This window comes from Rhea americana, unplaced genomic scaffold (genome assembly GCF_003343005.1).
Source record: "Rhea americana isolate MKP2758 unplaced genomic scaffold, rheAme1 scaffold_4, whole genome shotgun sequence".
NCBI classification, from domain to species: Eukaryota; Metazoa; Chordata; class Aves; order Rheiformes; family Rheidae; genus Rhea; species Rhea americana.
The window spans coordinates 10,780,421-10,797,539 of record NW_028186534.1 but is presented as its reverse complement, the minus strand read 5'-3'; the positions used below and the strand labels follow the sequence as shown (position 1 = coordinate 10,797,539).

At 36.8% G+C, this 17,119-nt stretch overlaps 1 protein-coding gene across 1 annotated transcript in view; it reads left to right on the top strand.

The window, feature by feature from the left end:
* The window catches only part of TAF4 (TATA-box binding protein associated factor 4), a 40,047-nt gene extending 25,517 nt beyond the window's left edge, over window positions 1-14,530 (top strand). The window contains exons 6-16 of the mRNA XM_085314139.1: window positions 31-153; window positions 1,188-1,277; window positions 2,422-2,664; window positions 4,519-4,666; window positions 5,039-5,153; window positions 5,869-6,038; window positions 6,494-6,624; window positions 7,993-8,118; window positions 9,371-9,427; window positions 9,509-9,628; window positions 13,122-14,530. Of these exons, the coding sequence (XP_085170265.1) occupies window positions 31-153; window positions 1,188-1,277; window positions 2,422-2,664; window positions 4,519-4,666; window positions 5,039-5,153; window positions 5,869-6,038; window positions 6,494-6,624; window positions 7,993-8,118; window positions 9,371-9,427; window positions 9,509-9,628; window positions 13,122-13,289 (1,491 nt within the window). The 3' untranslated portion in view covers window positions 13,290-14,530. The remainder of the gene's footprint in view (window positions 1-30; window positions 154-1,187; window positions 1,278-2,421; window positions 2,665-4,518; window positions 4,667-5,038; window positions 5,154-5,868; window positions 6,039-6,493; window positions 6,625-7,992; window positions 8,119-9,370; window positions 9,428-9,508; window positions 9,629-13,121) is intronic.
* The last annotated feature ends 2,589 nt before the right edge of the window (window positions 14,531-17,119 follow it).

The window sequence follows — 17,119 nt, the reverse complement described above, 5'->3', positions numbered from 1 at the left end:
AATGTCTTCCCCTCTCCCCGCCCCCAACAGGAAACTATGGAAAATGTGAAGAAATGTAAAAACTTTCTGTCTACATTAATAAAACTGGCATCATCTGGAAAACAGTCGTCAGAAACTGCAGCTAACGTGAAAGAATTAGTACAGAACCTGCTGGTAAGAAAAGTTCATTGAAAGTGGTAAGAAACACTATCTGAGCGAATTTAGACTTTTTTTTTTTTTTTTAATGGAGAGGAGAAAGATTATGAAATGTTAGATAATCAGATTGGAACTTTGCTACTTCTGAATTGAAATACAAGCTTTAAAGGAAAATTGAAGCATATAACTTGAACATTTTCTGCCTCATATTAATGCATGAGGATTAACGCATAACATCTATTAACTTACTGTCACTGACTTATAAGTTAAATTAAAATGCAGGTGATGTAATTGACTCTCTTAAATTCTACAATTTTTATTGGTAAAACCTAATGAATAGAAAGATGAACTATTTACCTGAGGGAAGACTACAGCTGCTACTGTTACTACTACTACTACTACTACTACTACTACTACTACTACTACTACTACTACTACAAGAATTCCCAGACGTTTATAAATAGTAAATAATATTTTCTAAAGCTAATGTTAAAGCTCAAGATACTTAATATTTACAGAGCGAGTAGTAACATTGCTTAGCTAAGGTATGAGTAACCTTTAAGTTAGGATAGGTCATGTAATTTCTGATGGAGCTGCTTACTGGCTGCATATGTCCAATGCTGCCACATGAGAAACAGAGGTTGTCACAAGGCCAAAGTCAGATGCGCCTCTTTCCTTGAGGAATGAATAACTAAGTCTATGAGAGATACCTGCTTTTTGAGCATATGATGGGCACAATTTCAGTCGTTTGAAATGGAGGGACTGTAGTACCTTTGGGAAAGAGTGCTAGGGACTGGGCTGCCAGGCTATTCCAAGCAATTGAATAGTTAGTTGCTTGCAGGTCGTTGCAGTTGTAATTTGTATTGACATCAATTACATAGTCTAGTTTTACTCTAAAATGTGATCTTTGGCTGTCTGAGCTTTTGGTTCCCTGCGGCTGGCATATATTGCACTTTRCAACTGCATTCGAAGAACTGATACTACTATAAAACTACAAGTAACTAAAAAGCTAATGTCTATAAGTTCATTCATTTGGATCTTCTGTTTTGAAGGATGGAAAAATTGAAGCAGAAGACTTTACCAGTAGGCTGTACAGAGAACTTAATTCTTCACCTCAACCTTACCTTGTGCCTTTCCTGAAGGTAAATTGTGTTACTTAGTCCATATATTTTTTTTCTGTGCTTATYTATCTGCAGCAATAAACAGAAGCTCATCTTTTAACAATACAGATGGAATTCTGCAATGGTGTAAGTGGATGTTTTAAGTGGTACCTGGTTAGATTTTTGCTTCATTAAAAATATTTCTGCCTTTCGGTTTCAAGAATTTTTCAGTATGATCGATTAGCACAGTCAATATAGAACATGTACCATAATGTTGTAGCTTTTTTGAGAAATATGAAAGTGAGGATTTTTTTTTCTGCTGCTTATAAGCAGCTTTTTTGCTGTAGCTCTAAGCCGATGAATTGACTTACTATCGCTTTTTAGTCTTGGAATGGAAACTAAGGATTGAGTAATACAGAAAACTATCTCCTGAACAAACTCATGCTTCGATGCCTCTGCTGTAACCTGTTTGTATGGATAAGCAGGAGACTTGTCACCTCTCAATAATAATGGCATGTGGCATAAATTTTATAGTGATTGGACATCTCTTAAAATAATATTTATTCTGAAACGTCTTTGAAAATCAGAGAAAGTACAATAACACTATATCATAATAATGTAACTCACTAATGTACGATCAAGGGGTGTAGTGATAGTTGTGCGTACAGTCTTCATGCTGACCTTTCGGGGTTCTTAAATGCTTGTTCAGCCCTGAACTGCTCATTAGGAATTTTTACGATAAGAACATAACTAACGTAAAAATCTAGTAAAGCACTGTGGTCTCTGTTATTCTGAAATCTTCAAGCAGTGTTCCAATATGTCTTTTAAGTTGTCAAAGATTTTTAGTTGGTATATAGATAAGAACAAAATCAAGGAAGGCAGCATGGGCTTTGACTATTAAATACGCACTGAGTACATTACACAATGAGGGCTCTAGGTGGGTTTATATAACCTAGATGCCCATGATGGCCAAGTTGCCACAGTAAAGGTACTGTAATTCAGTCTAGCTTTAAAGGTGAAGTAGCAGGATATTTGTGTGTGCTGCTACTGCATTTTCTGTTCTAAAGCAGGGGTGCATCCAGACTGATGCAATTGATGGAAATTAAATGTATTACTTATTATAAAGTCTTCATCTGTGATCTATGATGAAAATATTTAAGCAAATTCTTTCCTCCTTTCTTTTCAGAGGAGTTTACCTGCCTTGAGACAGTTAACACCAGACTCTGCAGCTTTCATTCAGCAAAGTCAACAGCAACAGCCCACAACACAAGCAACAACTGCACTTACGGCGGTGATGCTAAGCCCCTCAGTTCAGCGCACAGCAGGGAAGGCCACGGCAACTGTAACGAGTACTCTCCAACAACCTGTAATCAGCCTAACCCAGCCTACTCAGGTTGGCGTTAGCAAACAAGGGCAGTCTACACCACTGGTATGTAWGCTGAAGTGCATCTTCTGTTACTGCACTGTTGTTTTTTCAGAGTACAGCAACTGTTCTTCTTAAATTAGTTGTTTAGCTAAGTTGGAGATCTTTATGAACTCTTTAGAGAGAGTAGCTACTAAGAAAAATTATGATTTAAATCGGTTTCTTGATTAAAGTGTTACATTATCTCCTATTTTATCATGAAATATTGGTGGATTCTCTCAATCCCTGCATATGCATGAGAAAGCAGGGTCCTGAAGGATCTTCTGTGTCACATTTCATAAGTCTAACAACAAGTTAACCCAAAACAGGAGAAAAGATGCCTTTATTCAGGACAGCAGAGTATGTTGTCGATCACTTCTTTTTCTCTTCTTTTGATAGCAGAACACTGACTAAGTATAAGCTTTCTGTTCAATACGTATTAATATACGTGGCTAACTTGATAGTTTTTTGTTTGTTTGTTTTTTGCTTCTTAATACTTGAATGTTCACTATAGAACATTTGCCACTTTACTGTCTTTCTGTATCCAGAAGTTTTTGTATAAAATGAATAGGAGAGGWCACTTTTATCAATCTAGGACTTTAAAAAAGTATTTTGACTCTTACCTTGCAAGAAAAAATAATGATTATATTGATCTTACTAACTCTGTAACCTAGGTATTATCTACAAAGGAGTTAGAAACGTAGACAAGGTTAAGAACTGAACATTCACTAACTCAGTGCTGCATTTACAAGCAAACAGCTTGCATATTTGGCCTGTGACCTTTTTTTTTAAAAAAATAAAAGCATTAAAATATGGAATAGTAGCAAAAATAAACTGAGTTGCAGAATTAGGGAAATTGAATTTGTGAAATAAGGAGAGTTTGTAGACTACTTTTGAACTGCTGCAAAAAAAAGAATTTCTGAAAACTAGTCAAGGCCAGAAGGCTGACTCACATAAATGACTCTGTAGTATTGAATTTCAAGTTAGCAAGTTATGCTGAGTGCAGTTGACAATCATGCTGAAAAGAGGGAGTTCCCTTTTTATGTGCTTTACAACCGTATTTTGAGTTCAGTAATTCACCACATGTGGGGTGTGTATGTGTATATATGTGTGTATACATATATATATATATACACATATATATATAAATATATATATATACACACACACACACACACACACCCTAAAATGTGTAAGGGTGTGTGTATGTCAGCTTGACAAACAAATTGGAAAATAGTTAATAAGGAGATTTTAAAATGTGGTCATGTTTTTCAGTTATTTCAAGTTGGTCTGAATACCTCCATGGAAGTTCAGGTGTTTCTGTGATGTAGAGTAGAGCGTGGTCTGTGCAGCCCTTCCTTTGAGTTCAGTTTCACAAGCAGTGTGGCAGCRGTTGTGTGAGGCTGAGTCCAAGCTAACAAAACCCGTAGTGCGGTGCTGCACAGGGGCAGCTTATGCTGTTTCTGGATGAAGACAAAATATCTAGAAGTATCTGGACTGTCTGTACCATGTCTCCATTATTTCTGGTTCTGCAGCTGGTTCAGGCAGGTCTAGTGTGTCGGGTCTATATGTAGAAACTACTTGTGAAAAGTTTAGCTGGACCTTTTGTAATTACATGTGAATTTTTAATAGAAATGGATTGTTGATTATTCCAGTTGTGATGTAAAAAAACATTTTTTTTCTGCGAGGTATAATGCATCTAATTTTTCTTTAAAAAATACTTCAAAATATGCTAATCCGAGATTGCTGGACAGATATGTTTAGACAACAACAATCTAAAAGTTGATTGTAAGGTTTTGGTCTTTCTACCTGATTCTTAGCCTCCTATTTGTAGTTGTTTCTCAGATAGTTTCCATCTCTTTCCTTTCCACCCATCTGCAGGTTATCCAACAGTCTCAAAAAACAGGGGCACTGATAAGGCCTCCACAGGTGACATTGACACAGACACCAATGGTAGCACTGCGGCAACCACATAGTCGTATTATGCTTACTACTCCTCAACAGATTCAGTTGAATCAACTTCAGACAGGTAAGAAGTCAATATATTTGGTATATGCTGTATTAATAACATTAACTAAAGTTTGTTTTGTGAATGTTGGTTYTTAAGTGCTCCATAGCTTTCTGACGGCTATGGTACTATATTGCTAAACCCTTCAGTGCACGGTGCCATAGTGGAGGGGGTACAAATTAGTCAGGGTAACGTTCACAGCCACAGAAAACGTTTAGGTACTGGAGGTGTGTGGGAGGATCCTGTTTCAGATGGATGAAATGCTAACAGACACTGTTGAGGGAAAACCTTTGTCCCAGACCTGTTATCACTACTACCCATGACTCGTTTGTAAATCTGAACTCTGGCACAAACTTGATACACGGAATACAAATCTTTTCTTTCTTCTTGCAGTACCTGTGGTAAAACCAACAGTATTACCTGGAAACAAAGCTATTGCCACTGTTTCAACGCAAGTAGCTGCTGCTCAGAAAAATAAACTGAAAGAGCCTGGGGGAGGTTCTTTTAGGTAAGGAACCAAATACTTATGCATGCTCATGTGGCCTGAACAGCCCGCTGAACTCGAGGGGAGCCTTTCTGTTTATTCCAGTGGCACTGAATCAGGCTAGACAAACTTGCAAGAAATTGGGATGAATTTTCTGTAACCAGGTGTGCTACTTAGACTTTTTATAAACAGCTGTGGACATACTTATGCCAGACTGGTTTAGCATTCAGCTGGCACTGAGGGTAAATATCAAACCTTATAAACAATTCTTGTCTGGACAAGCAAATCGGATTTATTCCTCCGCTCCTCCCAACTCTGCTCAGGTTGTTCTGATGAGTAGCCTGTGTTACAGTGATGAGTGTAGTTTATTTTTGCTTTGTTGTAGTGATGTATCTAGTCTCTTGGTTTTCAATACRTTAAAATCTTACGGAAGAAAAGATCTTGAGAGAAAGTCAGGAAGCACAAAATGGCAGAAGTACTTCTGGTGCTGTTCTGTGGAATCAAATGATGTTTGRTTTTATTACAAAATAAAATGCAGAAATGAAATAAAATATCCAGGTTTACTGTGTTTTCTGTAGTACACAAATGTGTTTTTAAAAGTTGCTTTTCGATCTAAGCAATTTGTTGTGAAACTTTCATTATATATACAGTTGTTGTGTTGTAGCAGCATGTATAAGATACAGGCCCTAAATGTTATGATTGTAATGTTGTGATTGTAATGAGTTTTTCCTTTCCTCAGGGATGATGATGACATCAATGATGTTGCATCAATGGCTGGAGTCAACCTATCCGAGGAAAGTGCKCGGATATTGGCGACAAACTCTGAGCTAGTGGGCACGTTAACAAGGTCCTGTAAAGATGAAACCTTCCTCTTCTCAGCACCTTTACAAAGGAGGATATTAGAAATAGGTAAGCTGAAGCTTTTTTGAGCTTTAATATATGAAAATTCCCCTAATCTTRTATTTAATAGAAGGCCCTTTTCCATAGAAATTGATTTGGATATTTTAAAACTTGCTAGAGTACTTATCTTTTGTATATTCTGGTGTTTGTGGGCAATCATTCAGCTTATGAAACTACTAACCGTTGTGTTGTATTTTCTTGAGGAATTGTAATTGCTGCTGTATCAGAAAGCATTCTTCATTTATTTGTTATTTTGCAGCATACAGTCTTTAGTAATATGTTTAGGATTTTRTTAAGCTAATACAAACTTTTACATTTATACCATTTCCTGTTTAATGCTGGTCTGAGAAATACATGAAAGTCTTATTTTGCAAACAGCATTTACATTTCCACGGCTTAGATCAGCCAGATGTTTAGCTRTATTAAGTTAGTTATGAAATAGCTAACTTTTATTCTGATCATAGGTAAAAAACATGGAATAACRGAAATCCATCCTGATGTAGTTAGCTATGTATCACATGCTACACAACAAAGACTACAAAACCTTGTGGAAAAATTATCAGAGACTGCTCAACAAAAGAACATTTCTTACAAGGTAACTTTAATTGTACAATAATTAACATTCATCAGGCTATCGTATTGGCCTCAATGCTTATGTTCTGATGTTCTCATTCTACAAAGCTCATTTATTCTCCTGATTTATTCATTTATTCTCCTCAACTGATTCATCTTAAATTAAGATATTAATACAACGGATGACTAGAAAGCTTCAGCTTGTGTATACAAAGTGTTTTAAAAACAAATGCAGAGGAATTCTCTTCCCCCTCCCCCCCCATACACTCTTATTTATTATGTCAAATATTTAGAGTCTATTCAGTGCTTGCACAATTGGATAGGCAGAAAAAAGATGGTCCTTAGTCTGGTTCACCACACCTGAGCATTATACTTCATATCTTTAGGTTCAGCATCACATCTCCCCTTGTAAAGCTGAAGATATGATGGATGTATATGCTATTTTTAATTTCCTTTCTTCAAGTGTACAGTGTAGTGTACAGCATCTACCAACCAAATTTTGGTCTCCTGCCAAAATACCCTTAGAAACTTGCCTTCAGGAGCATTGGTTGTTTGGGGTTTTTTGCATGCGCTGATGTGTGTGGTAGTGTTTTAGTATCTATATGTCCCTTTATTTCTATAATCCAGTCTGTGTAGGCCCACCAGGTGCTGGAAGGAAACTCAGGGGGAGAAAGGTGAATCACTGAACACAGTTAATATTTCTTAGAAAGGAAATACTCTTTGGCTACACTGATCTTCTAAGAAGGGTATATTCTTAATTATGGAAGCCCAGTTATATRACTACATCAGCAAGGAGAGGATGCAACAACATTTAGCACTGAGGCTTGTATTATTTGGTATCCCTGCTCCCCCAGTATCAGCACACAGGAAGAATTTTTTCTGCTCCATTTTGATGGTAATCCATATTAATGAAGGCACTTTGTATGGGAAGAAGTACCTGAATAATAAACAAGCTATCACGATCACCCATTCCTCATACAAATAGTCATGTCTTATTTGGATGAGCAGTCTGCATCTTTTAATGCTGCTGAGGTGGATGTGGGACTAGGGAGTTCTGCTTTTAATTCTCGAGAGACTGTTGCCCGAAACATGCGTTCCTAACAGGTGTAAATGCCTAAGAAAAAGCAAAAAAACCAAACCCTCTAAAGTATGTTTGTGAGGTTAAAGCTATGATGATGATAATTTAAAAGTCAAAATCCAATGAATTCATGGAATAGAACAAAATGTTTTTTAAGAGTTCTAGCTGGTTTGGTTTAGGTATACGCTTTTTTGTTTGAAAAGGACAAAGTGAACATTTGTGCTTTAAATGTATATGTTCTTCTACAGTACAGTACAAGCTAACAGCTTTGTTTTTAAAATATGTAATGAGAAACACTTGCTGTGTTTTCAGGATGATGAAAGATATGAACAAGCAAGTGACGTTCGAGCACAGCTCAAGTTCTTTGAACAACTTGATCAAATAGAAAAGCAGCGTAAAGATGAACAAGAAAGGGAAATTTTAATGCGTGCAGCAAAGGCAAGTGCTTGGATTTCGTACTTAAACTTGCAAAGTGTCGTTTTTGACGTCAAAAGTAGAGAGTTCCCTTTCATTCTAAAGGATGAGCAATGAAGGGGTAGACTCTATTCTTCAAAGATAGAGCTTGATGAACTGGGTTTTTAGCTGCAGCTTTATTTGGCTTTCCATGGTGAACTAAGTGAAATAGCTTCTTTGCTATTCTCATTGCATTTTCCAAAATCTAAGTGGGTCTTAAAAATTAATCTTTGCACTTTTCATAGTGAGAAAGATGAATCTATTATAGCTTACTGATACACCTAGAGGGAACAGAAAGGTTACAAGTATTTTGGTGAATAGGAATAGAATTCAGAATGGTTTTGACAAGTTGGAGAAATACAGTAAATAGAAAGCAGTTTATGTAAGTACATATGTAAGCACTAGACTTAGTGGTTGTAATCAGTGCTCCAAATAGAGGATGAATGTGACTGACTAGGCAGGAACTCTGGATGAGACAATCTACAAAACAAATCTGGATTTTTATGGTATGAGTTTATAAAGYCAAAATCTCACTTAAGACAGGTGAATTAACACCTTCATTCCACTCAGTTACTGTTAGATCTGAGCTGGAATACTGTGTCTAGTTTTGGGTCCTGCCTATCAAGAAAGATTTTCAGTGAAGACTTCAGAAGAAAAGCACTATGGAGGTCCAAAAAATGTGACCTGTGAAGTAAGATTAGAGGGTAAATCCATTTATTTCAGAGGAGAAGAGACTGAGGCAAAAGCCTAAGTCTTCATTACGTTACTCTGTGAAGCTATATTTCACATATTTATATAATTCTGGGTCTGCTGCACCTAAAATGCAACAGTGAAGACATAGGTTAATCACTGGAAAAAAATGTAACTTTTTAAGGGTACRTGAACATTGAATTAGATAAAATCACTTATTTTACAGGTCTAAAGATTGGGTGAGAACAACAGTCAGATTTTTTTTGATTATTATTAATCTTGCCTTATGTGAGTGTATGGATGAAAGACTGCCTTGAAGTTCCTCCTATTTTTCCTGTTCTTAAGTCAGAGAGACAAGAAACTAAGAGAACTGATTTATCKTAGGAAAACATTTTAATGGGAAAATATGTGCTAATATTGTTAGGCAATAGAGTTTGCTTTCAAAAACTGTGTAAAATAWATCATCTACACCTGCCTTTGTAACTGAGGTCTTTTCTTTTTTCCTGTCTTCTTCGCTGATCCTTCCCTTCATCCTTTATCAACATAGTCTCGATCTAGACAAGAAGATCCAGAACAGCTTAGGTTGAAACAGAAGGCCAAGGAGGTAAGCTTTCATGTTAACGTAAGCTTTTCTGTTTAAAATTTAAAGAAAAATCATTAACTGTTCTTGTTCTTGCAAATGCAGATGCAGCAACAGGAGCTAGCACAGATGAGACAGAGGGATGCCAACTTGACTGCATTAGCTGCAATTGGTCCCAGAAAGAAAAGGAAAGTGGATTCACCGGGCTCTGGATCAGGGGCAGAGGTACAGAGTAATCCTTATACCCTGTGATTTTGCTCCATTAGCCTCTGTAACAATCTTTCTGTTTAGAGCTTTCTTCCCTAGTTTGTGGAAGTTTTCTGAGTAGCAGAAGCAAACTTCAAGGTGCATTATCTGTTTGCTCCAAAACCAGACTCAATTTTTAGCACTAATTTCATGACATGGAGGTAAGACTTTTGAGTTGCCCTGTTCTGATTCATGGAAATTGAGGCATGTTAGAGAGCTATTGCTGTTGAAAGAACAGCTTTTTCTTAACTTCCATATTTTTGGAAGAGATTGCAGTAGCTGCTTTGGACCTCCACAGCAGATCAGTTTGACCGATTCAGTTTAATTTTGATGTTCTTATATATTCTTTGTTCTTCCTATCAGTCAAGCCAACCTTTTAAAAATTAAAAATATCTCTGCTGGCTAAGTTATCCTGTGCTCAAGTGTTTTGGTTAGTTGAATGTTCGTTTAAATTCAGGTTGACTGGTAGGCTATCTGATGTATTTGTAAACCACTTAATATTTATTAAGTGATACAAAATTGTTTTCTATGCAGAAGATACTGAAAATGTAGGTTTTTTCTAATGCTTAAAAAGAGCAAAATCTCCTTGAAGATTCTCATTAACAGGGTTTAAAAAYTCTTTCCATAACTTGAGGATTTTCCCCACAAATTTTTGTGTCTGATAGCAATGGTTTTATAACTCTGTTTATTACTTTCTGAGCATCCTGAATTTTACTACTAAATCTATTTGTACTCTAGAAAAGCTTCTTGTTTCAGAAGAATTCATCTTTTTTTATACTGAGTTGCAGGGAGCAATAGCTTCCCTGTGCTTAATATGAAATGTTACAGAACAATCTGAATAGTAGTAAATCTTATTTGTAWAAAAGAAACTCAAGCCTCTTGGGTACCTTTTTAAGTGATTGTGAGTTTTTAAGGCCATTGAAACACTTATGTCAGGAATAGTAAATTTCTTTGTATTTATACAAGTTAACAGGTTATGGTACTAAAGTCTTATTTATAAATGTAGTTTAAAATTATAAAACATACAACATGCTATACTTTTACAAAGATAGATTTTTAAATAAATGATATGATCTCTGAGGACTATATTAAAGTATCTCATGCAGTGACACTGACTACTTATGCATGCTCAACTGTGCAACCTTAATAGTCTGTCAATGTCGCTTAGATTATGGAATGGATTTTACATCTACTGTGAACACTTGTTTGTATTTCATCTAAATCTGACTAATTTAGTTATCCTAGATTAATCACTTACCGGTTAACCAATTAACTACAGGTTCCCTGGAAATCTAATCTTTTTGTCTGTTTAATTAAGAACCAGCTGCTTTTGATCTGATAGACTCACAGCTGTGCTTTTGCTACTGTGTCACTTGACATTTTTAAATTGAGCTCCACTTGTYGCCATTTGTATGCAGTTTGTAGTTAAAGCATATTACAAGGAGTGTGGAAAATAAGGTTTGTCACTACTTAGACACAGATTTGTAAATGTGAGCTTTTGATGTCTAAGAATACTGAATCTTAATTACACATAAAATCACTTCTAAATAGTAATTGCATTGTTTCAAAATTCAACAAAATAGGYTGCTGTCTGTGTTAGAATTCTGTGTCCAAACAGGTTAATTGAAAGTTACCAAAAAGCGTATTAACTCCTTCTGTGCCACAGGAATGGCATAGTTCTGTCCTTTTTAAAAAGCACTTGAAGCTTTATCTTTGCATTTAAAATACTACGGTTTACTAAGACTACTTTTTTTTTTGCATATTAAAAACATATTCTTTCTATAGACTCATTAGTATTAATTTGTATGTATTTGACAAAATTTAGTTAGCATCCTGTGCTATCCTGAATCCTCTAGCGTCTATTGAAATTGATGGAAATTAGGCACCTAATTTATACAAGTGTTTTAAAATACCCCTTTGAAAATCCAACTTGTAAACAGGTCTCCTAACTACAAGACTTCAATGATTTGATGTTTTCTGCTTCAATGGATAACTTGCTTTAGAAACAAAAGTCTGACTTTATTCTTAGTGTTGTGTTGAAGCAAGAAAAGCTGCACTGAATGTAGGGTAACACTAACTGGTTGATGGCAATTTCCAACACAAGTTTGATTGCTTTTTTCTAATCAGTAATATATACTAATCATAAATAATTACTTTGACGTGGAGGATTTGAGTGTGGTTCTCAGCAACTGTTTCATGTGGTTCTTACACTGTRAATATTTTTGGCTTTTGTCAAGTCTGGTGTGCTCTTATTTAGAGCACTACTTCGAAGTACTCTGAACTTTCAGGCAGATAAATCTGTATTTGTTCACTGGTGGAGTGTTTTTGGACTTTCTAGTGTCACTTGATATGGAAGTCCCATTAAAAGAGASAATTCTAGTAATGTGGGGGGGGAAACAATCCATAAAGTCTCAGAAACACTCACTTTCCAACCACTCAGAACACCTTTATTACCATATAAACCCACGTAGAAGAGGCGACTGCCAAAAATATTCCCAACTTTAAAATTGAGATGAATGTTGACTTCTCGGTCTGTGCGTGCCATCTACTGGTGACTGTGCCGTACTACTCCCACTGCCAYTCTGCTGGTAAGGAAGAGCAGGAAGCTGCTTCAGAACTTTTCTGGGTCGTTGCTGTTCTGACSTGTGCTTCTCTTCAGCTGTCCTTGCTGGACCGCGTGCTTCTGCCAGCGTCAAGCCTACTACTGCAAAGAACTGTTTCCTGCAAATAAAAAGGCATTGCAGTTAAACCTGGGGAGCTGTTCTGCAAGTTCAGTTATCATCCAGGATACAGTTGCAGAAGGGATGTGGGCATCTCCAAAGAAATCTAATGGCTTTCCTTCTGTTCCTCAAAGTGACAAATAATAGTACGCTACTCACTTCCCTTGCAAATCAGTGTGGCAGACTACCGGGGGGARAAGTGTTGTTGAATGATAGAGGAATTCAGAGATCATTAGTGAATGTCTGAGAGTGTCCAGAACAGCTGCTTCCTAATATAATCCTGAGTATGGCCACAGCTGTTGCCACCAAAAGGCAGAGCTCATGGCACTGTGCCATGAAGATCATGGCAGGGAGCTAAGACAATATTTTACACCCCAAACCAGGTGCATAGGACTGCTCCCCAGTTCATCAAGAACTCCAGAGGCCACCCTGGGGTTCTCTGTGCCAACCTTGTGAAGAAAAATGAGAGTACTGTCTAGCTTTTTTTGGTTTGGTTTGTGGGGTTATCTGTAGAGAAGATCATTCTGCCTTTTTTTTTTTTAATATATACATTAAATGTCACTGAAAACTTTTGATTATTCAGTTATTATTTATAAATAATAATTAAAAACATCTCTGATCTGGTAGAACGGTTTGACTGTTTGATAACTTCATGTCTGTAGTCACTTCTTACCTTACATGTTTCTTTCTGAAATTTTAGATTTCCTGTGGGCATTGACATGTTCTGATTTATCTGCTCTTCTTATTTCCAGGGATCTGGTTCAAGTGCAGCAGTCCCAGGCAGCTCTGGAGTTGGAACAACCAGACAGTTTACGCGACAAAGGATAACGCGGGTGAACCTCAGGGACCTCATATTTTGTTTAGAAAACGAGCGAGAGACAAGCCATTCACTATTGCTATATAAAGCATTCCTTAAGTAAAATGGAAAAGATCAAGGTATTTTTGTCGGAGAGCCGCCTGAGGACATTTTTTATATRTTTGCAAATTACGCCTTTTTGTAACAAGCAAATGGGATATTGTTTAAAAAACAACCACCTCTTTACATGGAACAGTTTTATATTCCTGTTTATAAATAAACTCTTCGGTATAAGAGAAATACATTTCTGTAACAGTGAGGATACTTACAAGGCCTGTGGATACTATAAAAGGACAATTAAATTTTAACTCATCTCTTGATTGAGTGGCCTTCTTGCCAAACAAGCCATATATAAAGACTGATGGAATCGTTTAGCAAATAACTAGCTACCCTTTGTCAGCCCTGTAGCAGTTTCGACATTAATTGTGCATTTTAGTTCAGTTTTATTCAACTAAATCAATTATATAGGCATATGTCTACAGCAGATGACCTCATTTCATTTAGCTTTTTTTTTTTTAAACAGTCAGTTAGCAAAGCAAACTGATTTTTAAGAATATTTATCTTTCCCCCAAATGTTCAAAATCTAGAGGGATATACAGTTAATTTTAAACATAACCTCAATTTTAATCACATTATTGCTTATTAGAGGCCCTGAAATCCCATAAAGGAGGGTTACTTCTGAATGTTTTAGCAGCATCTGTAAAAATGCATTTTATTTGCTATAGTTTGTAAAGCTGTAAAGTTAAAAAAGGAAAAAAAGGAAAAAAAGAGAAACCTTTTCAGCATAAATATATTTTACTTGCACTGTGTTTTTTAGCTAAAGTGAAAGCTTAGATTAAATAAAATCAAAGTTGAGAGGAATCATCAAAAGACTGTTTCTCAGTGTGAATCAAGTGTTGAAAAATGGTTGGTGTATTTTGTCAGTAATTGTACATAATTTTTGGCACATAACATAAAAATGGCTATGTAAACTATAATTATTTTGCTAAAAGACTGTATGCAAGCTGTGGGCCTACTTTAAAGATGTCCAGAGCAAAGTCCCTTCTTTGTACCTATTTTTTTATTACAAATATACTAATTGGTTCTTTATATTTTCAGAGGTTATTGTATTAAATTGTCTATTGATAGTACTTTTATGACTGTAAATACTTTGGCTTTCTTTGTGTGAACTCTCATGGTAGAATTTAACTCTCTTGCGTGTAAACTGAATGCTGATCAGTATTTTTATCAACATCTGACAACTGTTACACCCCTTTTATTTTGTCTTTTAGGAAATCCTGTCTTTCCATTTTTTTCATGTAAATTTTGCACAGTTACTTGTTCATATGTAAATATTTTACTTTCAAAAATGAAGTTTTTAATTGCTATTGTTTTATATAGGATTGAAAGAAAATTAACTCCTTTATTAAAAACAAATTTATCTGTATTTGCTAATGTATTTTTCTCTCTAAATTTTTTTCTCCTCTTGGATTTATTTTTCTTGGTACAGTAAACGATTAGTTTACCTGAGGGGATGCCGTTTCCTAAAGATGCACTTTGTTTCTTTTATATTGTTTTGTTTTGTCAGTGTTTTGGAGGTGTGCAACTTTATGAATCTTAAAACTTCATTATTGTCTTAGGGATGTTGACTAAGATGAAGGGATGGTGGGGTTTGGTTTGTTTTGTTTTTAAGCATGGAAGCTTCTTGTAAGAGATACTAAAAGCATTTTATTTTGGTCTAGTATAGGTTTAATGAAGTAGCTTCACCAAGGGCAAGGCTTCTCCCTCAAACACAGTTAGCGATGGGCTTCAGTGGAAGGTATAACATAAACCACAGAATTTGGAGCATCATTTCAAAAATACAACCAGGAACACGTTTTTGACTATGAACATGAAAATCGGAAAAGGTGCATTTCTCACGCTTTGTATTGATTGTTCAACTTTCAAATGTTTTTCTGCATGGGCAGATTTTTTTTTTTTTAAAAAAAATCACTTGTAAGGTCCTGATCCTGCTATTAGATATATAGAAAAATTCCATGAATTGGAACATTTTCTTGCATACAGACAGCTGTTCCTTCAGGCTACTACAGCAAACACACTGTTACTGAATTGGCACCCAGGCCTTCAATGACAGCCTGCATGAGGACGCTAGTCTCGCTGAAAAAATGGATTAGCTCTCAGTGTGGTTTACTCACCTGACATCACCTACTAGACTTATTTGAATGTTTTAATTGTTTGTAAACGCTAAATTGTTACGGACATTATGTAATGTTATTAAGTAGAAAGAAACAACTTTGACTTTTGGCCAAACATTGTCATAATCTTCCTGTAATTGTAAAAAGAGTCTGTTGTAAATGTTAATCACCTTTGACCATCCAGCAAGCAAGCATGGTCTCTGCAGAAGCTGTGCCAGGTAAGTTGAGAAGAAACTGGCCTTCAGGTGTTGCTTCAGATAACAAGTAGAGGTAAGATGTGTCTGAGAAATTAAAATTATTCCATAAAATGCTATACTGTGTGTGTCCCTGTTCGGTAGAAGCAGTAGCTTAGTACTTCTTTCAAGCATTCATGACCTGCAAAGAGATACACCATGATTCTTCTCTGGTCCCGGGCCTTGCCAGCTCGGGTGAAAATGAGCCAAACCTGGTGAGAGGCGCAGGAAAATTCACAAAAGGGAGAGTTACTTTGCGACCGTGCTTGAATTTACAGTCCTTGGCCTTTGTCCTCTTAGCAGCTGCCCCAGCTTAGTGCTGCAGCTTCTTCCTAGCTCCTGGAAAGCTGGAGGTGAGCGCGCTGGAGCCTGCTGCGGTTGGGAGGGTCTCTCCGTGTGCGAGTCCAAAGTCTTACGCTTCCCACTGCTGTTCGTCTCCTTTTCACCCTCTTGTATCAGCAGTGTGGTGCTTTTCCCTTGGCTGAAGCCTACCGGTGCGTGCGTGTGCGTGCCTTCAGCATCCCAGTTTATAGTAGCATATTACAGCCTTGGTATCTCGCTCCCTTTTAACACGCTTGTTAGCTGATGCATAGCCGTATTGGTGCTGAACTATGGTACTGTTCTTTTTCTAGCACAAAAATTAAGCAGAACAATTAGGATGTAATAAGGCACTCTGAATTCAACCTGGTTTTCGTATTTTATGGCTGTATAACTAAATAGATTTGTTCTCAGGGCAGCTATTGAAGTATCTAATAAGATGCAGGCAGAAATAGTCTGATAAATACCATTAAATTCACAATAATTAAGAAGCTATTGGAGATTTTAATTTGATCCAAAATAAGTTTCCCCTTATTTCTGAGATTGCACTGCTTTATACTTCTCATGACTGTATAGAATTATTTATAATTTAGACAACGATCATAACTTTTCTTACAGTTATTTGTTGCTCTGCAGAGAAGACTGAACACTTTGAGGTAAGTGAAGTAGGATGGACAAAATTCGGTTGGTTACACAGTTGTTGGCACAGTTTGTGCAGCAGCTTTTCCTTGGTGTATGCAGTAGTCTCGTGTATGCACATAGGAGTGCAAACTCTCGGGCCTGCGTGTGCAAGCTAGGAGGGATCCGCTGCTTAAAGATTTCCAGTATTTTTTGTAGCATTTCTACACACCAGGGCTCCTGGCGAACGCAGGTCAACCTAATGTTTTAAAACACAGTATAACATGTAGAGAAAAAAACGTTTATGTGCTACAGGTTGTTGCTTATCTTTAGATCTCTTTTTTGAAAGTCTCACACGAGCAGCACCCAATGCAAAACGTYGTTTGCTTTGAAAGTTTCTGGGTGACAGATCTGGGGGATGTTACAGGTAAGGGGGGTGCCGTACGGACGCCCGCTGCGCGCTGCCGCCCCGTCGGCTTGCCCCACGAGCGCCGCCCCCGCAGGCGCGTGTCCAGTTATCCTAGTTGGAACGAGCGTCGGCGGCGGGAGCC